Source organism: Rhea pennata, unplaced genomic scaffold (genome assembly GCF_028389875.1).
Source record: "Rhea pennata isolate bPtePen1 unplaced genomic scaffold, bPtePen1.pri scaffold_33, whole genome shotgun sequence".
NCBI lineage: Eukaryota > Metazoa > Chordata > Aves > Rheiformes > Rheidae > Rhea > Rhea pennata.
The window spans coordinates 2,085,328-2,109,733 of record NW_026907680.1 but is presented as its reverse complement, the minus strand read 5'-3'; the positions used below and the strand labels follow the sequence as shown (position 1 = coordinate 2,109,733).

At 60.0% G+C, this 24,406-nt stretch overlaps 1 protein-coding gene across 1 annotated transcript; it reads right to left on the bottom strand.

Annotated features, from left to right (window-relative positions):
- Window positions 1–854: 854 nt before the first annotated feature.
- On the bottom strand, window positions 855–23,995 carry LOC134154696 (uncharacterized). Its single transcript, XM_062601378.1, is given in 18 exon segments — window positions 855–964; window positions 3,853–3,977; window positions 17,787–17,853; window positions 17,955–18,067; window positions 18,339–18,376; window positions 18,511–18,629; window positions 18,714–18,813; window positions 18,926–19,109; window positions 19,191–19,332; window positions 19,463–19,565; window positions 19,688–19,876; window positions 19,997–20,092; window positions 20,153–20,220; window positions 20,335–20,451; window positions 20,590–20,698; window positions 20,789–20,934; window positions 21,036–21,155; window positions 23,836–23,995. Coding segments are annotated over 18 exon segments (2,106 nt in total).
- Between the last annotated feature and the right edge of the window lie 411 nt (window positions 23,996–24,406).

The following is a 24,406-nucleotide window of genomic DNA, read 5'->3' as shown; positions in this document are numbered from 1 at the left end:
CAGCAGCGTCAGCTCCAAGGACAGGCTCCAGCACACACCATTACCCACTGTCCTGAGCACTCCAGTAGCCACTGCGGTGTGGCCCCCAAGGACAAGCTTTCTTGGAAGCTTCAGAAAGGGAACCGGGAATAACTGCTCTGTCCCTTGCAGTCCTTCCGTCTTCAGGCACTCATGTCCCTCCTTCCCATCCTCTTCAAAGTGCCCGAACAACTCGTCCTTGCCTCTAAGGGCTGCCTGAGCCATGGCCACACCCTCTCAAGCCTGCTGCTCGCCACCCCTGACTGCTGCCTGGAAATGACCCTCCTTCCTCCTTGCTGCTGGCAGTCAAAGGAAGGGCATTGCCCAAGGGGAAACACCACAGCTTTGGGGAGATATTCACCCAAGGCATCCTCCCCTCCAGCAGCATTCCCTGCACACCCCTCTTGCACCTCACACCAGTTGAGCTTTTCCACTTAGCTCCTCACAAGGCCTGACAAGGGCATGCAGACTCTTCCTCAGCCTCCAAAATTGCCCTGAGACACCCAGCCCTGCTCTCCACAGATGAGCAGCATTCTCCTTACTTTCATCTATGGGCTAGGGGAAAAGGCCCTCCTCTTCCCGAAGGACCAATTACATTGAGTTGCCCAAAGGTCTGGAAGCTGGAAGCAGAGGCAGCGGGGGCAGAAAGCCAAGAGCAGGCTCTGCCAGGCACTTGCTCTTGTTTGCCCAACCAGCAACGGAGGCCTAGTCCTCGTGGCAGAGCTTAAAAGGCATTCAGAGCTCCTCAGGACCTTGTGTCCAAGGGAAACATCACCCTCCAAGACACACAGGGCTACAGGGTCACCCTCCGCCATTCCCGGAAATTCCCAAGTGTCTCACCTGCCTTGAGGCTCTTCCTCCACCGTGCCTTCCTCCACATTGGTAGCCACCACTTTGGATTCAGGCTGCCTCTCTCGCTGGAGGAGGCGCTGGCCAGATACATGCTCTGCAATCAGAAGGGAAGAAAACACACAGTCAAGCCAAAGGCTGTGCTTTGGGAATGTGTAGGAGAAACACAGAAGGCAAGGGCAGAACGAATTGCTTTGAAGGTGGAAGGAAGTCTTGGCACAAGTGAGCAGATTGTCGACTCCCCATCAGGGCTGAGCTGCCTTGCCTCTAGTGCCTCATGCTAGGCGAGCCACGGTGCTGCAGCCTTGGCTCCAATGCCCTGCCAAGGACCAACAAAAGAGAAGGTGCAAAGCCCAGCCAGGCATCAGCCACTCCATTACCTTCCTTGCTGCTGGCAACATCTAGTCCCTTCTCCTCTTCCCACGTGGGCTTCACAGCTCCCACAGATGGTCTTCGAGGGGCACTCTCAAGCACATACCTGTAAACCAGAAAAAGACACCACTCGCAAGGAAGGGCCCCGCGTGTCCTTTGCTGCTTCTGTGAATTCTGGGCGCACAGACACATGGCCCAGCTGCTAGGAAGAGCAGCCTTTCCCAAAGGGGGAATATGCAGGACAGGTCTCATCTCCTGCAGGACTCCCTCAGGAAGCGCAGGGACCCAGCATGCCTGCCTGCAGGGCCACCAGCTTCCTCCTCACACTGCTCCAGGCCTTCCCTCTACCCCTGGGGAGAGAGCTCCTTCTCAGCTTTCCAAAGCAAACCCTCCAGGTCAACACTGCAGCCTGTCTGACAGCTCCTGAGCAGGCTCCTGTGCAGGCACATCAGACAAGGCCCCTTTCCTCCAGCTTTCCATCCTCTTAGGAAATTCTAAACTAGACCTCCACAGCCCTTGCAATCCCTCCCAAGCTCAGGGCAGAGCATCTGCAAAGAACAGCCTCCATTCCTGGGCCCCTAGTGGAACAAAGGCCTTCCCAAGGTGGGAGCCAGCACAGAGCTCAGCAGAACCCCCACACAGAGCCCAAACAAAGCCAGGGCATGGCTGCAGCACACGGGGATCCAACTCCTCGGAAGACTTGCTCTGCAAGCACATCCTGAGCAGCCTTCACTAGCTCTGGCAACACACCTCGACCAAACCTGCAGTGAGGAGCTGCTCTTTGGGTGAGCCCGGAACTCAGGTGGAAAGGAGCAAACCAAAGTACTCACGTTGGAAAGACAATGAGAGAGCCAGAATGGATCAGGGAAGCCGCTGTTTGGGTGCTTGCGAGAACTGAATGCCTCATCTCTGGCATCTGCAAAGGGCAGAGACATGGGTGAGATGCTACGAAGAAAAGGACCTTGCTGCCCACAAGGGCAGACCATGTTTCCACTAATCAGAGAAGAAGCTGCCACTCAGAAAGAGGGAAACACCCCTCGCTCTTGCTCACAGCCACCCCCACCTCCATTCTACAGACCAGCAGGTGCGGAATAATACAGGCAGATGGCCAGAAACACTGGCAGGCTTCTGTCAAGGGCAAGAGCCAAGAGGCTGATGCGGGAGAGCACTTGTTGCCTAGTGGAGAAGTCAAGGGAGGCAAGCAGAGGTCTTCTGCACCAGAAAGCCCAGGCTAAATGACACGGCTGCACTGGAGACCTGGGCAAAGGCCCTGGCTTGCAATGACTTTGTCTGTGACACACCCCGAGAGTCTTCTGCAACTTGAGGAGCAGCTGTTGGACGCACTGCCCCACAATCCCAAACATGGCCAGAGGAGGCCTGGAGACAAATGGGATCCTAACACAAAGACCCCAAGGGAAGGCTGACTTTCTGGAAGACTTCTGGAGGAAGCCTAGCAGGAAAGAACTCCCAGGACCTGGCAGTGGGGGGAAAGCGGTTGCTTTGGACTTGGCCAGGCTTGCAAAGGGGTGAGAAGGAGAGCTGTGGAAAAAGGCAGACTTACATCCAGAAGAGCTTTGAGCAGCTGTGGGGAGGCATTCAGCCTGCGCAGAAAGCCTCTGTAAAACCACATTGTCACCTCTTTGCCTTCAATGAGAAGCACGCCAATGCCCTTGAAAAGAAGGGCCACGTTCTTCCCATTGGCCAGGCAGCAAGACAGAAGGTACACGGTCTCCTCCACGCAGGCCACCACTGTTTTCCAAGGCACGGAGATGGCCACGGCTACGTGAGGATACTTGAGGGTCTCAGCTTTCCTGCGCCCTAGGCAACAAGCAAAGAGCAGCACAGTCACGGACGGAGCCCTTCAGCAGGCTCCCACACAGTGCTGGGCGCCTGAAGGTCTTGCGGCAGCACGGAGCTGCAGAGCTCTCTGCTTTAACCCCCACAAAAGCCCCCACAGGAGGCTCCTGTCAGCCCTCCCTGGCCCAAATTCAAAGCACTCTGCAGCCTCCTGGGCCAAGGCTACCGCAGGGCTTCCTTCCCTGCACAGACAGGGAGAGCGAGCCCTGACCATCTCCTGGGAGCGGGAGGCAGGAGGGCAGGCCAAGCAGAGCAGCAAGGGGGCCAGCTGCCAGCAGAAGGCAGTGCACAGAGGAATGGTGCCGGCACTCAGGCCATGCCAGCTTTGACGAGCCTTAGCTGTGCCATGTCACGCTGGCTCCAAAGGAGGAGGAAAACACATGGGCTGCACAACAGCCTTCCACGCTGCCTCTTAATCCATCAGTGTTAGGAAGCAACAGGAAGGACTTGTCCTTTTGAGCAGACGGCTGCTGTGGCATCAACGGAGAACAACAGTGGCAACTACACGGCACTGGAAGCAGCAGCCACAAAAGCCCCACTATGGAGCCACGCGTTCGAGCCAGTGCAAGAGAGAGACACACCGAGAGACTCTCGTTGGATTCTGTATTATAATGTTGTGACAGTCAAAACACCCTGAAGCTCTGCTCAGCACCCGGGGCAGCAAGTCTCAATTTCTAACAGCCCCTGGGAAACAGCAGAGAGCCACAGCCCCACGATGTCCCCAGGGGAAGCCGAGGTTTCAGTCTGCCTTCTTACCAGCAACAGAGGCCTCCTCATGGCTGAGGCCATGAAGATCCACAAGGTTGCTTGAGAGGCGAAATGCAGGTCTCTGAACAGTCAGAGGACCGTTCTTGCCAGCAACGATTTGTTTTGTAACAACACTGAAGATGCCAAGGGAAATAATTCTCACATCCTGCAGCCAGAGAAGTAGAGAGAAGCCTTAGAAGCATGGGAGACAGACAAAGAGAGAGTTGTTCTCCAAGCATGGCCACGGTGCTAGGTGCCCTGCCCATGGCTGGCATGCAAAGGGGCAAGACAGAGCCTTCTGGAAAGCTTGGCGGAAGCCCTGGAGAACTCCCTGAGAAGGCCATTCCCCAGAGTTTCCTCCCCCTCCTCCTCAGCCTCCAAAGGCAATGTTGCCGCCCCTCCAGCACACGAAGAAAAGGCTTTCCCAGAACAGCTCCCTTTCTGGCCTTGCACTCTGCCAGGATCTCCAGAGAGGGCCCAGAAAGCCTCCCACCCTTCCAGCAACCACAGCTGCACTGCACATTGGGCACCTCCCTTTTGGGAGAAGTCGGTCTGGGGCACAGCTGTCATTTGCAGCATGCTTCTGCAGGGAGGTTGCTTCTGCTTGGAGAGGAGGGGCAGGACTATTGCGGCCCATGGCCCCGAGGGGTCAGTGCTGCTGCCAGCATGGGTATGGGAGGGGAGGGAGAGGGTGGCACACCCACCTTGTTCAGCACCAGCTTCTCCTGGATGTAGTTGGAGACACCCTCCCAGATGGGCACGGCCACTGCAAAGCAAGGCAAAGACACGTCATGCCCCCTGCACCACAAGGCACCATCAGCGGAGGACCCTTGGGGCACCCCCAGCCTGCCCAGGCCCCCCGCAGCCCCCGGGCATCTACAGCCCATCTTGGCGCTCAGCCCCTCGACAGCGATCCTGGGCAAGGAGGTCGCGAAGGCCTTATCCCGCGGGGGGATGACGGGCACCCGCTGCTCATGCTGCGTGGCGCGGCCAGCGTCCCGGAGCTCCATGTCCGTGCCGGGCGCTCTGGCTTGGCCGCGCAGCGGGAGGGTCCCTGCAAAGGCTTCCTGGCCGCTCGGCTGCTCCTGCTGCGCCCTTCAGCGCAGCCCCGCGCTGCCCCGGGCTCCCGTCGCCGGCTCCCGCTGGGGCTCGTCGGCTCCTGGCAGCACAGCGGTGCCCAGAGCAGCCCCAGCGCCTGCGCTGCGGCGGGCTGTGCGGGACGAGTGGGGAGGGTGTGTGGGCGGGCGGGAGAGGGCAGCGGTGGCTGTGACCCAGCAGGGATGTCCCCTGTGACGCCAGCCCATGTCACAGAGGGGACCGGGACCCCCGGGGCCCCCGGCCAGTGCTGGCCCTGCAGTGGGGAGGGGCTGCACGGGGCACTTGTGGGGCTGCCGTGACCCCCGCACTGGGGAGGTCCTGGGGCAGGGATAACCCCACCGGGGGACCGGCTGGGCTGGGTGCTGCGGCTGCACTCAGCCCGGCCATGGCCCCATGCGGGAAACCTGGCTGCGAGGGGAGGGGGGCAGTGGGGCACTGCACCAGCCTCCACCCATGGCGACACAGCACAGGCTGCGGGTCCTGCTGCCCCCGGTGCAAGGAAGTGCTGAGAACGGACCGATGGCAGGGAAACCTCCAGCAAGGCCTTGGCAGGCAGCAAAGCCCTGGCTCAGTGCCGAAGGAGAAGTTTCTTCCTGCCAGGCGTGGGCAGCTGGTGCATCCTGCCTCTGGGAATGTCCCCCAGAGCCCCCAGATGATGCCACACACGGGTCTGTGTCTCTCCACATTGCCCAGGGAGAGCTCGCAGGCACTTGCGCATGCCCTGGATCACCTCTGGCACCTCTGGTGTCACCCAGTGTTTCCACGGCAGCAGCTGACTCCCACCTTCCACCACCTTGGACTGGAAATGGGAGGGGGGACAAGGAGCTCGCACACTTCTGTGCACCTCTTTTGGGCACACGGCAGCTTAAGCAGGATGAATCCCACAACCATCCTGGGGGTTGGTGGCGTGCATGGGATGGAGGTGTCTGCCCCACCACCTAGAGGGCTTCTCCCCAAAGAAATGAGGGGCCCAGGCTGATTCAGCTCACTCACTCCCCGAAGCCTGGGGAAACGACTTCCCTGCTGGGTGCAGGAGCAGCTCCTCTGCCAGGAGCCGCAGTGCTGAGGGCACTGCCTGCCCGTGCTGAGCTGAGCTGAGACAAAACGGAGGGAAGCTCCGGACACTCAGGAGGGAGGCAGCAGCTGAGAGCTCCTTCTGGCAGAAATGGGCAGAGCCCTTCCAGTGGGAAGTCTCTGGCTGCAGGGCAGTGCTGCTGAGCTGCTCGCGGGGTCCTGGAGACCTCGCGCAGGCGATGGTTGAGGCCATCTTTCCGGAGAGCTCTCTCGGTGGAGCAGCTGGTGCTTTAGGGCAGGGACTTGCTGCCACAGTGTCCGAGGGACAGGGCGGCATGGCTCCCTTCTGCCGGGGAGGGCGGCAGGGCTGTGCGAGCAGGGCGTGCGTGCAGCCAGGTGTGCCCAGGGCTGTGCCTGAGAGCAGTGTCCTGGGAGGTCAGGGTGCCCAGGGCCATGCCTCTGCCACCTGCCTTGGTCAGCACTCAGCCCGCCTGGGCAACTGCCTGCAGCGCTGCGTGGAGAAGCCATGGTGGGAAGTAGCAGCCCATAGAAGGGCAGGATCTTGCTGTCCCAGATCAGAGGCTGTGTGGGGCAAGGCTGCTCAGAGCTGCTGCTCAGCCCCAGGAGCTTGCCCGGAGGAAAGTCAAGGCAGGGACCACTCCACAGGGAAGGAGGTTTCCTGAGTGTTGGCTTTCTGTTCCACGCTGTTGTTTTGGGGGAAGGGAAAAGGAGGTGCCAAGGCTGGAGAAGAGCTGGAGACTGGGGAGGCTGCTGAGGGGTCAGCAGGTCTGTGGGGAAGCTCAGAAAGTGCTTTTGCCCCTGCTCTGCCCATGCACAGCAGCAGCAGCAGCAGCAGCTCTGCTGGCCCCAGGAGCCTTTGTGGCAGCTGCTTTTTGGCACCTGCCAAGAGGTGGGTGCCCCAAGGCAGTGCCCTGCTGCCGGGAGGGCTCTCTGGGGCACAGCCAAGTGCCCCAGAAGTGGGCTGGTGTGTGTTGGCTAAGGCAGGCAATAGACATGGGAGAGGGCATTTGGTGCTGGCAGGAAAAGCAGCAGGCGGTGGAGCCATGGTGCGAGAAGGGGAGGAAGGCAGAACAGAAGTGCGGTGGGAGGGAGAATTAGGGAATTTAGCTCTCTTCTCCTCCAGTGCAGACGTTTTCCTCCCAGAAAACCCCACATGGCCTCTGCCAGCCCGCAGAGCCTCTGCCCCACAGGCCCCAGGGCCAGGGCAGGCACTGCCTTCTCTGCAGACAGACCTCTGGCTTAGGAGAGAGTCCGATTCCAACGAGATGTTACTCCAGCCTAGGCCTCTCTTGCAAAGGCTGGAGCAGCAGCAAGTACACGGAGGTTCTGCTTGCAAACTGCAGCTCACTAAGTGCTTGAGGCCAGTGTTGCGAGAGCTGCTGGTGCTTCAGCACAGTCTTTCTAGCACAGGCTGGAACAGCAGCAAGTAGGTGCAGAACAGCCAAAAATGCACTGATTGCCCCAACAGGGTCTTCTTCCAGCAGCCTGGGGCCTGGGAGCTTCGTCAGCCAGAGGCAGGAGCCACAAAGCCTTTGTCCGCTTGGTCCTTCCAGAAGCGCACCCCCACCTTGGGCTGAAAGCACACCGTCAATATGTGGCAGGGCCAGATGCGGCTCCTTGCTTGGCTTCTCTCTTCCTCTTCAAAGCACTTCTGCTGGGCTTCTTCTCACCTCCGCAAGGCAAGGAGATGCGGCTTTCAGCGACCTCTCTCTTGCCTCTCCTTCCTGACCAAGAGCTGTTAGCTCACAGCCTGCCCCGGTGCATGCAAAGTTCAGATGTGGTCATTTACTCCCCAAGAGGCCTTACTCCTCCTGCAGCAAATACCCTCTGGCACTTTATTGCCCAGCCATTCCCTGTGCTTTGGTCCTTCTGTAGCTCTTATTTGGGGAGCCTATAACATGGAGAGGAATGAGAGGTTCTGGTTTTGGTTTGTTTGAAAAGATTGATCCCTACCAGAAGCAAGCAAGGCAGAAAGACATCTTGGGCTGGCTTTTTCCTCCAGACCACGTTTGTCACAGCAGAGAGTCAGCTGCCCGTATGGGAGCATGATTTGGATCGGAAAAGGGTGCGGGAACTCCTCATCACAAAGGCCTTAAGCCATACTGGGGAGCCAAAGTCCTCAGGTAAAGCCAACAATTTTCTCAGCCTGGTCTTCAAGTACGGCCTCAGAACACAAGTGGGCCTCTTGGCATGCTGGGCTGCCACCTTCAGCAGGAGCTCTCCTGAAGGGGCTGAGTTCTTGCTTTTCTCTTTACTCATACAATTTCAAGAAGAAAACAAGAACTCCCCACCAGTGTCTCCGGCCACACTGAGATGACTGTGGCTCCTAATGGCTCCATTCGCAGAAGGGCACAGGAAGAGTCTGCATAGGTATTGTCAGAGAAGGAAAGCTCCTCAGATCCACTGGAGATGTGGGCCTTCCACTCGTGTATGCAGTGTGCTTCCCAGGCTCTGACAAAGGAAAGGTATGGGCGGAGGAGGAGGGCAAACTGGTTCCTCTGGAGTCCCTGCTTTGTGACAGGACCTATTTCAAAGCACGGAGATCATCAGAGAGGTCCTTTTTGCTCCAGGATCTTTTCCTCCCCCAGCACTGTGATTTGTTTCTCTACAGCTTTCAACATTTGCTGGCGTGTCCACAAACCTATTGCCTAACACTAGCATTTTTGAATGTCATCCCGTGCTGACTGGCAGCAATGTCATTTATTGGCTTCTGAGACTTTATCTGATTGTGCTCGATGCAGGAAGACACTGAGGGTCTTCTTGGTTGGTTTACATAGTCCTGTAGAGGAGTTTCCCTGGAAAAAAAGGAAGTTTCGACAGGGCAAGTGGTACCCGTGTGTGTGTTTGTGTATGCATATACATCTCCATCGAGAAGGCTCAGCAGAAAGCGGCTAAAAGATTTGTCCTCCATAAAACTGCCTTTCTGAGCTGTGAAGGAAGATGGGACGCTTGGAGACAGGAGTCCAACCTGCAGGAGTCCAGGTTGGGCAGTGGTGTAAGTAGATATGGTCGGTGGGTTTTCTGAAAACGTGTGGTGCATATCACAGAATCACAGAATGGGTAAGGTTGGAAGGGACCTCAGGGGATCATCTAGTCCTACCTCCCTGCTCAGGCAGGGTCACCTCGACCATGTTAGACAGGGTTGCATCCGGGCAGGGTCTGAATCTCTCCAGAGGAGGAGACTCTACAATGTCTCTGGGAAACCTCTCCCAGTGCTTGGTCACTCTCACAGGAAAAAAATTCCTCCTCATATTGAGGCGGAGCTTCCGCTGGTTCAGTTTGTGCCCGTTGCCTCTTGTCCTGTTGTGTGGCACTAGTGAAAAGAGTTCGGCCCCATCCCTTTGATGGGGATATCCAGTGGAATTTCCTTCACTCTCTTTCAAGAGCCCGTTGAATGATAATCAAACACAAAAAATCAAATGTCTTCCTCTGTGTGGGCCCCTTTCATTTTGAGTTCCTCTGAGGGCTTTACCTCTCTCTACATTTTTGCACTCTCCAGTCCCATGTACTATTTATTTCCACAAACGCTTTGGGCTACGTGTGCTAAAAAACTAACACTGGGGTTTTTTTTTCCCCCTCTCCCAGGTGCAGGTGAAGTTCGAAGTACATGTGTTGGCCTCCATGCATCTACTGAAGGATCTTCAGCAAATGCCACTTTCCAGGGCAATACAGAGGCATTGTGATATTCTGAGCAGAAAGGATGTGACCGGCACAAAATACAATGCAATGCTGGTGAAAATTATTTGCTTTACACAGCACGGTAATGGTTTCCCACTAAGTGGTCTGGCTGTGAGAAATCCTTGCTGCAGGCTGAACCTAAACTCCAAGGGGTTTCAAAAACTGCCAGGCACACTGCACTTCCCTCTAACAAGCCTGCAGGGATACAGAGCTTGTCTGGCACCGTAAAGTCCATGTCCCTTCTTGTGCGAGTAACCAACTGGCTAACCTTTCTTCTGCAGCTTGATGGAGCTGCCTAAGTATATTGTATGGAAGCACACGTGTGGTCTTGCTCAAGTCAGGTGCTGCCTTTTAGCCAAAGCAGTCCCTCTGCTCCCTTCCATTCTCTTCCTGCTACAGACATGTAGCGTTTTCAACGTTCTCTTAGCACTGAGCACATTGCTCCTGGATCTGTTCTGTGTCCCCTACTTCAGTCCTCCTGCACTGGAAAACCCTCCAGTGCAGCCCAGCATGGCCACTGGCAGGCACAAGGCTTTGATGCTGAGTGTGAGGGCACTTGTGCCTTGCACCCGGGAGCGTCGCGGCAGGAAAATGGTGTCAGTGCTGACAGGGAGGTGATTCCAGCCCCACCCACCTGGAAGCCAGGAGGAGGAACCTTGCTGCTGCTTCTGCTAGTGAGCTCACTTGTGCCTCAAGACCTGAGAGGCCACCAGTGGCCACAAAGCTGCTGTTAGTGCCTGGGAGGGAGCAACCAGCCTGGGGAGGCAGCAGGGGTGTTGGCAAGCTCAGTGCAGGAGAGGGAGCAGCAGGTGTTGTGCAGCTGCCTCCAGGAGGGCTCCACGCTGTCTCCCATTGCTTCTTCAACAATGTCCTGATGAAGCAGGGACTTGGTGCGTAACCAGGGAGGGGTGCTGATACCTGGCTGTGCTGGAAAGGAGCTTTTCAGAGAAGGACCTGGGGGCTGTGGTGGGCACCAAGCTGACCATGAATCAGCAATGTGCTCTGGTGGCAAAGAGCAGCCATGGTATCCTGGGCTGCATCAGGAAGAGCATTGCCAGCAGGTGGAGGCAGGTGATCCTTCCCCTCTGCTCAGCACTGGTGAGGCCGCACCTGGAGAGCTTGGTCCACCAGCACAAGAGAAACATGGACCTACTGGAGTGAGTCCAACCACAAAGAAGACTAAGGGCCTGGAGCATCTCCTGTATGAGGAGAGACAGAGCTAGCTGGGCCTGTTCAGTGTAAGGGGAGAAGGCTCAGGGCAATTTGAATGTACAGAAGTACCTGATGGGGACATGGCATAAAGAAGACAGAGACAGATTCTTCTGTGACAGCCAGTGGCAGGATGGGAGGCAACAGGCACATGTAGAAATACAAGAAATTCCATTGAAATGTAAGAGAAGATTTTCTGCTGCAAGAGCGATGGAAGACTGGACCAAGTTGCTCAGCAGGACTATGAGTCTCCATCCTTGCTGCTGCTCAAAACCCAACTGGACACGGTCTCAGTCAGCATGCTCCAGGTATACCTCCAGGTATAAAAGAAAAGAGGGTGGAGGCAGATGTTCTCCAGGGGTGCTTTCCAACTTCAGCAATGCGTTGATTCAGTGATTTGGTGATGCTGCCATTTGTGAAGTCACTTGTGAGCTGCCTAGAGGAACTTTGCTTCTCCATGGAAGAACTCCTCTGTATCACAGAGCAGTCAGTGCCTCTGCAAATTACTTCTCAAGGGCTTCAACGAGGGGTGGGGGCTTTTTCTTCAGGGCCTCGTACAGGCGATCCTTGCACCAGGGAGTCCAGCTCAGCAACAGCCTGAACAGCTCACGCATCATGGTGTGGGATGTTTTCTCCGCCAGAATTCTTTGGTATTGCTCAAAGTCCAGAATGTCCCCGAGCAGGAGGTCCAGGACACCTTTCACTTCAACAACGCGTTCAGTCAGCTCCACTCGGTGCCTATCAACAAAGTGTTCCCCTGGGGAGGCCAGAAGCAAAGGGTTAGTCATCTGTGGACACACTGGTGCTCTTTCAGCTGCTTCACAGGTCATGGAGCAGCAGCCACTTCAGAGAGGGGTTTGCCTGAGCTAGCACGACCCAAGGAGGAAATGAACGGCACCACGGAGCACCCAGTCCTCTCTGTTGTTAGTGGGTGATGGCACTGTCTAGCCGAAAGCAGAGGCTCGTGTGAAGGTCTAATTCAAACTGGGGCTGTGCCAGGGCCAATGCTGTGTTTTAGAGTGGGTGTTTGAGCCCCTGTCCCTGGTTTTGAGGCATTTTGCCCCCAAAAGTCTCACCTGTCACTGCCAACATTTGAACAGATTCTTTGGGGATTTGTTCTCTGCCCCTAAAGCCTGTGGGACAGCAAAACAGAAAAGAAATGAGAGGGGAAGCAATGGGAGGGAGCTCCAATCTTGCATGGTCAATGGGGCGCTGCAGAAGGGAAGGACAGAGCAGACACCTTTCCAAAGGAGGCTCCTTCCCTTAGGAGACCAGGACTCCCAGGCCACCTCCCAGCCTTGCTGCTGACCCTCTCTCATGGCTGCTCCCATCTCCACTGAGCCAGTGCCATCAAGTGACAGCACAGCTAATTACAGCCCTATCAGAGACCACCACAGCTGCGCAGTGTGAACTGGCCATGGGAAATGCTGGAGCTATGGATGATGTACGATGAGCACCTCTGACAGGGAGGAGACATACCATCACCTGGTTCAACCTGTATGTCTTGCTGGGAACTCACTGCATTGGAGTTTTAAGCTAATTTCAGACAGTGTCATGGCAAATACGTTCAATTGAGCTCATCACCCTTGGTTTGTTCTGCAGCAACCATGCACACGTCAACATGGCTGCCCCACAAACACGCCGACACGCACATGCCAACGACACAGCTGGGCCTTTCACAGGCAAAGACACACACACACTGCAGCCCCACGCACACACATATGCAGCGCAATGGGGACCACTGGGGCAACATCCCCCCTGCTCCCCCCCACCCCAGGGGTCCAGGCACCCCTCTGCCCCCCTGCACCCCAGGGGCCCAGGCATCTGGGCATTCTCCTGCCCGCCTCTACCCGAGGGGCCCAGGTGTCCGGGCACCTCTCTTCTGCCCACTACGCGAGCGGCCCAGGCGTACGGGCATCCCTCTGCCCCGCCCTGACTCCAGGGCCCAGGCATCCGGACACCCCATTGCCTCCCCCTACCCCAGGGGCCCAGGCGTCTGGGCCCCTCCTTCCACGTGCCCAGGAAGTCCCCATCCCTTCCCACGTCAGGGGCCCAGGCGTCCGAGCACCCTCCCCCCACCCCCGTTACCTGAGCGCCGGCTCGGACGCCTGGGCCCCTCCCCGCGCCCCCTTCCCTCCCCCAGGCCCAGCGATGCCGCTGCCGCCCCGCGCCGGGAACTGCAATCCCAGCAGGCAGCGCGGCCGCCGAGCCCCGCCCCCTCCCTGGCGCCTCGCGGGAGCAGCCGCTGTGAGGAGGAGCCTTCCTGGCCCCGAGCCCCGGCTGCTCCGCTCCGCTCCTCAGGCCTCCCCAGAGCTGCCGCGCTGCAGGCGGGCGAGCGCGCCGCACACCCCGCCAAGAGCCACCCGGCCTGGGGCAGCTGGTTTAATTCAGCACACAAGAACTTCCTGGGTGCTCGCGCGGCTCACAAGCAGAGCTGCTGCTGCTGCTGCCGCCGCTGCCGCCGTTGTGGCTGCTGCTGTGGCCACCGCCGCTGCCCCCGGGGCTCCCACAGCCGCTTCCCCTCTGTCTGACATGTGGTCTTCGACTGCGCCTGCCCCTGGGGCTGCCGCTGTGCCCGCCACCGGGGCTTCCACTGCTGCTGCCACCGCCAGTGGATCTGCTGCTGTCCCCGCCACTGGAGCTTCCACTGCCGCTGCCGCTCTGTCTGACACTGGCACTGGAGCTGCCGCTGTGCCTGCAGCTGGAGCTTCCACTGCCACTGCCAGTGAGGCTGCTGCTGACACTGGGGCTGTCGCTCTGTCTGACAGTGGGTTTCCCAGTGCCACTGGGGCTCCCGGTGGGGCTGCCGCTGTGTCTGCCACTGGGGCTCCCACTGCCACTGCCAGTGGGGCTGCTGCCGGCACTGTGGCTGCCACTGATGCTGCCACTGCCCCTGCCACTGCTGCTCTGTCTTCTGTTGCCACCGGGTCTGCCGCTGACACTGCCACTGCTGCTGCTCTTTCTCCTGCTTGTCCCTGTCTCCGCCCATGGCTCTTCTTCCCCCTGGAGAAGGAGGCAGAAAGGAACAGGCTGTGCCCTCCTGCGGCAGAAAGGCCAAGGCCGTCCTGCTAGGGAGGACAGGGGTGCGCAGTGGGGGCCAGAGCCGGTCTCTTTTCCCGCAAGGGAAAGGCCTGTTCCCTAACTCTTCCCGTGAGCCTTCCTGTCAGCACCCTTCTGCCCTGAAGGGAAGCCCAGCAAGGCTGAACATCCCTTGCTTGTTCACACCAAAGATCTTACTCATCACACAGCTGAAGAGAAACTCTCCATCTTCTAGCGTGGAAATGCCCTGCAGTTCCACAGCCACCAAGCAGAGAGCCCCAGAGGCTTTGTTGGGTTGCTCACAGAGAGCGCTGGAGAGGCAGATACATTGCAGAAGTAGAGCACAGCTGGCATCTCTGAAAACAAAGCCCTGCACAAAGCCTTCCAGGGCCCAGCAGGCCTCTTGTACAGCCAGCGCCCATAGCACAAGGCCTGGGCAGAGAGCAGGCTGGCACATGAAGGGCCTCAATGAGGAGCACTTACCACTCCAGACCTCTGACGGCCCTCGCTCAGAGGACATGCACTAGTGCTCGGGCTTCTCTCCGTTCCTTCTTCCTGCCCGCTGCTGCACTCTGTGCAGAGCACTCTGAGGTGACTGGCACCGGCCTGCAAATACACCCCGCGGAGAGGTGATATGAGCACAGGGAGAGTAGGGTCCCCACCTGGCCCTCACCAGCTTCACACCTGCTCCTGCAGCAGAAGGCAATTCTGCAGCAGAAGCACAGGGCTTCCACTGACTGGGGCCACATCAGTGCATCACCTCCCATCAAAACACCTGGGGCTGCACGTCATGCCTGAAGGAGAGCTCCAGGAGCCCAAGGGAGACTCCAGGCAGTGAGGAGAGCAGCAGGGTCATCTGCAAGGACAGGCTCTGAAACACATCATTACCTGCTGTCCTGCCAACTACAAGACTGCTCCGTGGCCCCAAAGGCTCTGTGTTCAGGGGTGGGCAACGGATTATTGCTGGGCACCCAGTGTCAAAGAAGCAGAAAGGCATCAAGCATTTACACACAAAGCCCTTAGCAGGTGGACAACATCACAGAGTTCTGCAGAACCCTATCCTCACCCACAGAGCCCAGATGAAGGCAGAGCATGCCTGCAGGCAGGTGGGACCCAGCCGCTGGAAAGACTTGTTCCCAAAGCACTTTCAGAGCAGCCTGCCCCAGCCCTGGCAATGCAGCCCTAACAAACCTGTGCGGAGAGGCTGCTGCCTTTGTCAGGCAGGGGGAAAGAAAGAAGGGAAAGTACTCACGTTGGAAAAATACTTGAAAGAGGTTCAAGGGACACAATCGAAGCTGCTTTAGTGGCTGTCAGGATTGAATCCCTGCGTATTTTCATCTGCAAAGGTGAGAAAGAGAGGTGAGATGCTGCCAAGGAAAGGCTCTTGCTGCTGGCAAGGGCAGCCCATGTTTCCATGCTACAGAGAAGAAGCTGCCTCTCAGAACTGCAGAAATACCCGTTGCTCTTGCTCACAGCAGCCCCTCCATTCCACACAAGAGCAGCTGCAGGGGAATATGGGCAAAGAGCTAAATGATCTGGCAGGCTTTTGTCCAGGGAAGAGCCAAAAGGCTGATCCAGGACAGAATGGAGAGAAGAGAGAAGCAAGCGCAGGGGAAGGCAGCTCACTAAACTCTAGGGCAATGTGCAGGGCAGTCCTGCTAGGGAGGACAGGAGGGCTCAGTGGGGGCTATGGCAGCTCTGTTTTCCCAGAAGAGAAGGTTCTTCCCCAGCCTCTGCTCTGAGCCTTCCCGGGAGCCTTCCTGTCAGCACCCTTTTACCCTGAAGGGAAGCCCAGCAAAAGCCTCTGCTCCTTAGGAAAACAGCCCTGCTCTGGCAAAGGTAGCAACACGCTGACATCATGGAAGGTTTTCTTTTTAAAAGGCAGATTTGCTCTTAGAAAGGAGAAACTAGTACTTTAAGACAGCCTTGTTTGAAGATGATGGAGCCAGGCCTCCAGCAACAGCAGTGGCAGCCGAAGCCAAGCAGGAGCCCGGGCAAGCAAAGCCTGGAGTAATTTATCCTCCTTCTAGCTATGTGGCAGAGCTAGGCCCCAAAGCAGCAAAGGTCCCCCAGCTCGTGTGCGCCAGCAGGAACCTTGAATCATTCAAATAGTCAAGATGCACAAAAGCATTGCCTTACCTAGCAGCAAGCCCTCAAACCAGAGCTGCATGCTCTCCAGCGCTGCCTCTGAAAACAAGTCAGTTGTGGGGTGAAGCAGCAAGGCGCTTTACTCAGCCTTCAAACACTTGTCCCCATGCTGCAGCAGCCACCCCAGGGCTCTGGGAGGGGAGGGATGACCTGCCCCACACACAGGCTTAGAGGCTGCTGTGTGTTCATGCACACATGATTTTGGCTTTGCACTGTTAGCAGAACCCCACCACCACCGCCCTGAAGATGGCTGCAGCTTATTTTGGGGGATGCTTTTGAAGACAGAAAGGTGCCTCCCATCACTAGGAAAGATTTGTATCACCTTTTATCAGCAAAGCAAGTCACTGACTGTTGCTCTGTAACGTTCGCAGCCCTGATGTGTAACACAGGCTATGACGCATGGCTAGAGCTCTGCCAGCAAAACACTTGAAGACAGCAGGGTGGCTCTACTGAAGAGGTGAGCTATGAGCAGTTGATGGATGCACCAGCAGCTGCTGCTGGAGGAGAGGGCCACTCTCCAGGCTCACAGCACTTGCTGCCCATTAAAGCTCCAGCGAGCAGAAGAGGTTTGGGTGCAGGTAGGTGGGTACCATGTCATGGTGAGCTAGTGGTAAATAGGTACCTTGCAAAGTCTTCCCCAAGACCTGGTCCCCTCCCACCTCTGCAACACTGAATATGGTGCAGTTCAAGTGTTGAAGACAGAATTAAGAAACTATGACAGAGGGAGAATGAAGCCAGACATGTGCCCTGGCACCAGAGTGAGAGCCTGACACCTTTCCTCTCTGCTTTGATCCTGCCTTAACACAACAGCGGTGTGGCTGTATTCCAGCTTAGGCTGTCCCTTGTAGGATGACCTCGTAAGGCCACCGGACTAAGGAAGACAGGCAGCAAACCATTGCCCATCCCGGAACAGAGTCCCTGGGGCCACGGAGCAGTGGCTAATGTAGCTGGCAGCACAGCACGTAATGCTGTGCCTTGGAGCCTGTCCTGCCAGATGACCCTGCTGCTCGCCTTCCTGCATGGAGAGAAATTTTTGCTCTGGTTCTGTCCAGAGCTCTACTTTGGGCATAACGTGCAGCCCTGGGTGTTTTGTTAGGGGGTGATCCCCATTCCTGTGGATGTGACCCCAGTCAGTGGGACCCACGTGCTTCTGCTACAGAACTGCCTTCTGCGGCAGAAGCAGGTGCCCAACTTGTCCAGCTGAAATGGGGACCCTACTCCCCCTGTGCTCATGCCACCTCCCCGCGGTGTGTATTTGCAGTCCATTCCTAGGCACCCCAGAGTGCTCTGCCCAGAAGGCATTGCCAGGCAGGAGGAAGCCATCTTCAGAAGCTGGAGCACCTACTGAGTGGCTTGGGAATGAAGTGGACGAGAATGCCAGAGCAGTAAGTGTCACTACTGGGGGCCCTTCTTTTCCAGCGTGCTTCCTGCAAAAGCCTTGTGCTATGGGCGCTGGCTTGCAAGAGCCCTTCCCATGGGTTCACTGAGCCCTGCCCGACATCGCCCAGTCCTGCCTTCAAAGGCAGCAGTGGTGAATGTAGTTGTGGAATGCACACGCTGTTGCACCTTGCTCTCCGTGAACACACCAGCAGAGCCTCTGGGGCCCTCCTGCTGGTGGCACTGGAAGTGCTGGGCCTTTCTGTGATAGAAAGTGAAGAGCGAGTGAAGAGTTTCTGCTCAGCTCTGTGATTATTCAGATGCTTGTTTCAAGCAGGAAAGGGATGTTCAGCATGGACAGCAGGAGGATGACCAGTGCCCTCCACCGAGACCAGTGGACCACGGCGCTGTGGTGGTGGCTGGGCCCTGGGGGAAAGGAGCAGGGATGAGTCAGAAACCCCATGTGAGCCTCCCAGCGTGGGAAGGGGAGCAGAGGACTCGCCGAGCGGAGCCGGGGTGGCACTCACTGTGACAGTCGCTGATGTGGATGTCATAGATGTGCGAGTGAGTTTTCAGGGTGAAGAAGAGGCCGATGAGGTAGGCGGCAGGGAGCAGCAGGGACACTGTGTACACCAGGGGCCTGCGGGACACGGCGCTCAGCCCCACGCGAGAGCCCTTTGGAGGCCCCGGCGTTCCCCTGCACCACACAGAGCTGAGAACACCGGCGGCTGTCCCAGGACAGAGGGAGATGGACGCAGCGTGGTCCAGCCCTGGGACCAGACAGGCACAGCGGTGCCATCCCCAGGAGGGAGGACGCCCTGCCCACGACCAGGCAGCTCCCCGAGGACCTGTGAGCCAACCCACGAAGTGCCACCCCGACACGGGGACCGGGTCCACCCCAGGACACTCACTGGACGTGGCTGTAGTAGAGCATGCTGTTGTTCTGCACCTGCAACGGAGAGCCCATCAGCGGGGCGAGCGCCATGGCCGTGCCCTGGGCACCCTGCAGTGCCCGTTGCGGGCCGCCGGCGAGGAGCCGGGCGGGCTACGGGCGCCCGTGGGTGCCGCGGTTTGGGGGCTTACCAGGTCGAAGTGGCAGCTCTTGCAGAGGTAGTGGCCCAGCGCGTTCTGGGTGATGTTGTGGCACTCGCCGCACACCAGCCTCCCGTACACCTTGGAGAAGAGCATCGGGGCGAAGACGCCTGCTGGCAGGAGAGGTGGAAGTGGGCGCCAGGCCATGGTGTGGGACATCCTCCCCCCACTGGCACCGCCGCTGGGGCACTCACCTCCCACGGAGAGGAAGAGCAGGGCCGAGCTGACACCCGCCGAGCGGCTGTTGAACCTCTGCTCCTGGTGCCGGATGCCTCCTATGACCGTGCACAAGCCCTCGGAGAGAACATGGCTGTCAGTGTGACCTCGGCGAGGAGGTCCTCTCCTCCTCCCACGCTGGAGGACGGGGGCTTTCGTGACACAAGCGCCTCCTCCCCGCCGGGCTCACCAGGACCAGGAGGACGCAGCCCACCAGGGTGCCCGTCAGCTCCGCCTTGACGATCTCCTCGTAGCACTTGCTGCCCTTATGGGCGCCCTTGATGAGTGCTGTGATGTAGAAGGTGAGCTCTGTGATGGAGCCAAACGTGGCGTTCACCACCGCCCCCACCGCGACGTTGCTCTGCACCGAGATGCTGCGGGGACGGGAAGCGCAAAGGGTTAATGGGGCGGGAAGCAGCGCCGCGGGGCGGCCCCGGCACCAGGCAGCTGCTCACCTGGCGATGGCCATGCCAATGTAGTAGGAGAGGGGCATGATGGAGAGCAGCGCCAGGGCGAACTTCACGGGCGAGCTCGTCACCCAGTTGCGCCCGTCCACGTAGCCCAGCACCAGCGTCACCACCACCAGCAGCAGCAGGTCTGCGGCGGCCATCAAGGACGTGTCCGAAGTGGGGGGGGCGGTGGTTTTTGAGGGGTGGTACCTCAAGGTGGTGCCCAGTTGACGTGTCCCCCCCTATACACAAAAAGGAAGCAGGGGGGAAAAGGATACTGACAGCGAAGACGTTGATGCCGTCCACGGCGTACTTGTAGTACTAGGCGTTGATGGCGCGGTAGCAGCACTTGATCACCTCCGCCTCCAGCGGCACGTTCGTCTGCGGCGGCGGCAGCGGGGCGATGGAAACCAAGCGGGTGACACTGGTCTGGGTGTCCCCCCCTGCCAAAAGCCAGCCCATCGAGAGGGGACCCTCCACCCCCAGCACCAGGGGCCACCCACCATGCGCGGGCGCCGGATGCGTACCCGCTCCGGGGGCGGCAGCAGCACCCGGTGGGCCGTGCGGGTGCTCATCTTGGTGACGGAGATGAGGAAGAAGAGGAGCCAGGCGACGAAGCAGACGAGCCCGTGGGCCAGTGCCAGCGCCGGGTAGCCCAGGCAGAGCCACTCGGCAGCAGCGGCAGCGCGTTGCTGCAAGGACGGCCCGGTGGCGGCAGTTTTTTAGGGTGGAAAAACCCAAACGGGAGCAGCCGGGCTCCCAAAGAGCCGCCCCTCGGGCCCCGTCCAGCACCTCCCGCGCCGGGCGCTCACCCGGTAGCCGGGGTCCGCGGGGCACCAGCGGCCGGGCGCTGGGCCGCCGAGCAGGGCCGAGGTCTCCCGGGTGCCGTCGGCCTCCGCGGCGGGACCCTGGCGGAGAGTGAGGAGGGGCTGGCGGGGACGGACGTACGGACGGCACCCGGCCGTTACCTCCACCCGCTGGATCACTTTGCTGAAGGGCCAGAGGAAGTAGCTGTCCAGGTCCCTGCAGAGCCGCCCTGCGGGGACAGCGGCATCGAGACGCGGGGCAGGACCCGGACGCGCACGTCCCGTCTCCCACCACGACAGCCCGGCCCAGTCGCACCGGGGACGGGCACCTGGGGAAGACTCACCGTAAGGAGCCCCCACGACGGTGAGGAACATCTCGGCGGCCACCAGGACGTAGAGGAGCGTCAGCCACCAGCCGAAGAGCAGCGCATAGAGGATGCTGCCCAACGTCACCGTGGAGCCTGCAGACAGCGACCGGCCCCTCCGCTGCTCCACCAGCCGCTTCGCCACGTGCACAGCGGGGGAGGGGGGGTGTTAACCGGGCTCCCTCCTCCCAACAGGGTTTTGCCGCGAACCCTAGAGCCTCAGCGGCCGCCCACCTCCAAAGCCGCGGATGACGTTCAGGTTGGAGTAGAGCTCCTTCCTGATCTCCGAGCGGTCCTCCCAGGGCCGGGCGGTCGCGTGTCTCTTCCACTTCTTGAAGCCGAACTGCAGAGAGGAGAAGGTCGCGGCCAAAGAAAAGACCCCCTCCCCTCCCGTGCAGCAGGATGGGCATGGGCCGCGGGGGGACGGACCCACCTTGTCGTCGTTGAAGAGCTTGTTGGCCTCCACCGCGCTCTCAGCCGTCAGCGTGGTCTTTGAACCGCAGCTCTCGCACGCCGGCACCTCGTTCAAGTGCTGCTGGTGGGTGACGACTGCGGGCGAGAGGCGAGCGGGTGTGGGCGCTGGCACAGGGACCCCCTGCGCGGACCCCCCTCACCGCTGCCGCCGCCGGGCTCCCTACCGGGCAGGATGCGGAGGGCGAGGATGCGGGGGGCGAGGATGCCATGGGGGTGGGAGGCCGAGGGCAGGTCGCCATGCGGGTCGTTAATGGCGGCGCAGCGGCGGTCGCAGAGCGAGCCCCACCGCGGGCCCTCGCCCCGCACCTCCGGCTCCCCGGCAGCGGCTGCAAGAGAGGCAGCGGCCAGGACGGGCCGGGCCAGGCTGAGCCGCGCCAAGCCGAGCCTGGGAGGCGCCGCGCGTTCGATCCCCTGCAGCCCTGGCGCCGCACCGGAGCCCCTGCTTCCCCCCCCCCCCCCGAAAAAAACCCCACCCCCTTCCCAGGCTCATGCACTCCAGCACCCGCTGCAGCCCAACCCAGGAGGGACCCCCGCACACTGTGCAAATCGTCCCCCAGGTGCAACACCCCCGCCATGGAAAGCCACCCCCCCCCAGTGCAATGTCCAGGATCCCTCCCCGTGGGTGCAACACCCAGAAGGGACCTTCCTCCCCTCCCCCCCCATGCAATGCCCCCCTGTGGAAAGTCCCCCAGTGCAAGGCTCAGGACCCCTCCCATTGGGTGCAGCACCCCGAAGGGACCCAGAGGCAGCGGCAGTGGAAGCCCCACTGCAAAAGAGAACGGCAGCCCCAGTGTCAGTAGCAGGCAGCGTGGCAGTGGCAGCGGGAGCCCCGGTGGCAGACAGAGCGGCAGCCCCAGTGTCAATGGCAGTGGCACTGGAAGCCCCACTGTCAGACCAAGCGGCAGCCCCAGTGTCAATGGCAGTGGCACTGGAAGCCCCACTGTAAGACACAGTGGCAGCCCCAGTGTCAATGGCAGTGGCACTGGAAGCCCCACTGTAAGACACAGCGGCAGCCCCAGTGTCAATGGCAGGGGCACTGGAAACCCCACTGTCAAACACAGTGGCAGCCCCAGTTGCAGCCCCAGTGGCACTGGAAGCCCCACTGTCAGACCAAGTGGCAGCCCCAGTGGCAGTGCCGGACACAGCGGCAGCAGCCGTGGAAGCCCCAGTGGCAGACGCAGCAGCAGATCCACTGGCGGTGGCAGCGTCACTGGGAGCCCCAGTGGCGGGCACAGCGGCAGCCCAAGTGCCAGCGGCAAACACAGCGGCAGTGACAGTGGGAGCTGCAATGTTGGACACAGCGGGAAACCCGCTCGTAGCAGCAGTGGCAGCGGAAGCTCCAATTCTGGACTCAACAGCAGCCCCACTGGCAGTGGCAGCGGCACACGAAGACCCAGTGTCAGACAGAGCAGCAACGGCAGTGGGAGCCCCAGGGGCAGCGGCAGTGGCCACAGCAGCAGCCACAACGGCAGCAGCAGCAGCAGCAGCAGCAGCACTGCTTGTGAGCCACGCGAGCACCCAGGAAGTTCTCTGCAGCTGAATTAAACCAACTGCCCCAAGTCGGGTGGCTCTTGGCTGGGTGTGTGGTGAGCTCGTCCGTTTGCAGCGTGGGAGCTTTGGGGAGTCCTGAAGAGCAGAGCTGAGGAGTCAGGGCTCAGGGGCTGCTGCCAGGGCAGCTCTCCGCCGCGGTAGTGCTGTGGCTCTTTGGCTGCAGCTGCAGCTGCGGTGGCTGTGGCCTAGGGGTGTGCTGCGTCTTGTTGGTGCTGGGGAGAGGCGTGGAGAGGGCCGTGCCATGGCCAACGCATGTCCTGGGTTCAAGGGGCCTGTGGGGAGAGGAGGAAAAAGCTGCTGTACGCCTCTGAGGGGAGGAAGTGCTTGAGCCTGGGCCCCCCTTGCTGGGGCCCAGTGCTGGCTGCGTGGTGGGAGGGAACTGCCAGCTCTTGTGTGTGTCTTGGGTGCCCTTGAGTGCTGGGCTTTTGCAGGTGTGAGGGGAAGAAGGCGGGTGCCCAGGGCCAGAAGGGGAAGCGGCCACCCCGGAGGCTTGGTGCCAGCAGCGTCCATGGCCACCTGGGCTGTAGCACCCGGGAACTAGTGGAGTTGCAGAGCCTGAGGGCAGGTAGGAAGGAGAGCAGCAGAGCCCAGAGGCTGGCCTTGAGGCGAGCAGGCTTCCCCTTCTGCAGAGACCTGCTAGGGGGATGCCAGGGGAGGCAGCTCAGAAGGGCGAAGGAGCTCAGGAAAGCTGGCAGGCCTTTAAGCTGCTGAAGGAGAGCCTCCTCCAAGTGCCACTCTGCTGCACCTTGACACTCCAGCAAGCCCAAGTCAGGGCAAAGCCTGCGGCCCCTCACTAGCAATGGCGATTCTGGAGGACCAGGCTTCATCGTTCCATCTGGTGCGTGCGCATCTGCAAATGCAGGAGCTTTGCTTGAGCGCCTGCTCAGGGAGACTTTCATCAGCACTACATGAGGATTGAGTCCCCTTCTCTCTGCAGACTGACAAGCCTCGGTAAGGATCCGCACCTCAGACCAGCTTCTAGCCTCTTTGTCCTCCACACATTTTCCATTCCCCCCACAGCACGAGCTGCGAGAGAAAGCGCCCATCACAGAATCATCGAAGGGTGGAGGTTGGAAGGGGCCTCTGGAGATCATCTCGTCCAACCCCCCCTGCTCAAGCAGGGTCACCTACAGCACACTGCACAGAGTGGCCAAGCGTTAGACACTGTGTTTATCGATAACTGTGCGGTCTAGGCTTGTAGTTAATCTCCTTTTTTAGGCTTTCTTACTTTCAGGTTGGTGCTTGGGATCTGAGGCAAAGGCAGGAAGGGTTTTGGAGCAGCTGAGGTTGTCCGCTGGCCCGTGCTCACAGAGCGGTCTGCTGTAACTCGTTGTGCTCCCTTTCAGCGGCCAGCGGTGCTTTTATTCCTCCCTGTTCCTCGTGGTGAGGTTTGCAGGCAGGAGCAACACGTTTGGCCAGGCTCTGGCGTGGGGCAGCCGGGGGGTGTGCCCGCACGCGGCCGTAGTGGGAGCCGAGCAGGGGAAGGGTACGGCCGGGTGTGGGCACGGCCGGTGGCGGCCAAGGCGGGCGGCAGGGCGCGGGGGGCGTCGCGGCCGCCGCGCTGGGGCCGCCATGGTGCCTGGGGCCGCTTGCGGCCGGGTCGGGCAGGCGCCATCGGCCGGGGCGTCCGGGGCGGCTGCGCGAGCGTCCCTCTGGCAACGGCGTCCCCCTGGCAACGGCGTCTGGCTGGGATCGGCGTTCCCCTGGCAACGGCGTCCCCCTGGCAACGGCGTCCCCGCCCCCGCGGAACTGCCTCCAGTGACGTCACGGGTCCGCGCGACCAATCGTTGGAGGCGGCTGCGGTGAGGGCGGCTGCGGTGAGGGCGGCAGGCGGAGCCTGGGCCTGGGGCGGGGCCTGGGCGCCCTCGGGGGCGGAGCGGAGCGGAGCGGCGGTGTCGCCGCCCTCCCGGGGCGCCTGCTCGTTGCGGGGCCGAGTCTGCTTGTGGTCGGCGGGGTTTGGCTGCGGGGGAGCCGGGGCGTGCGCGCTCAGCGCCTGTCAACGAGGCCTGGGAGCGCGGCGGGCCGC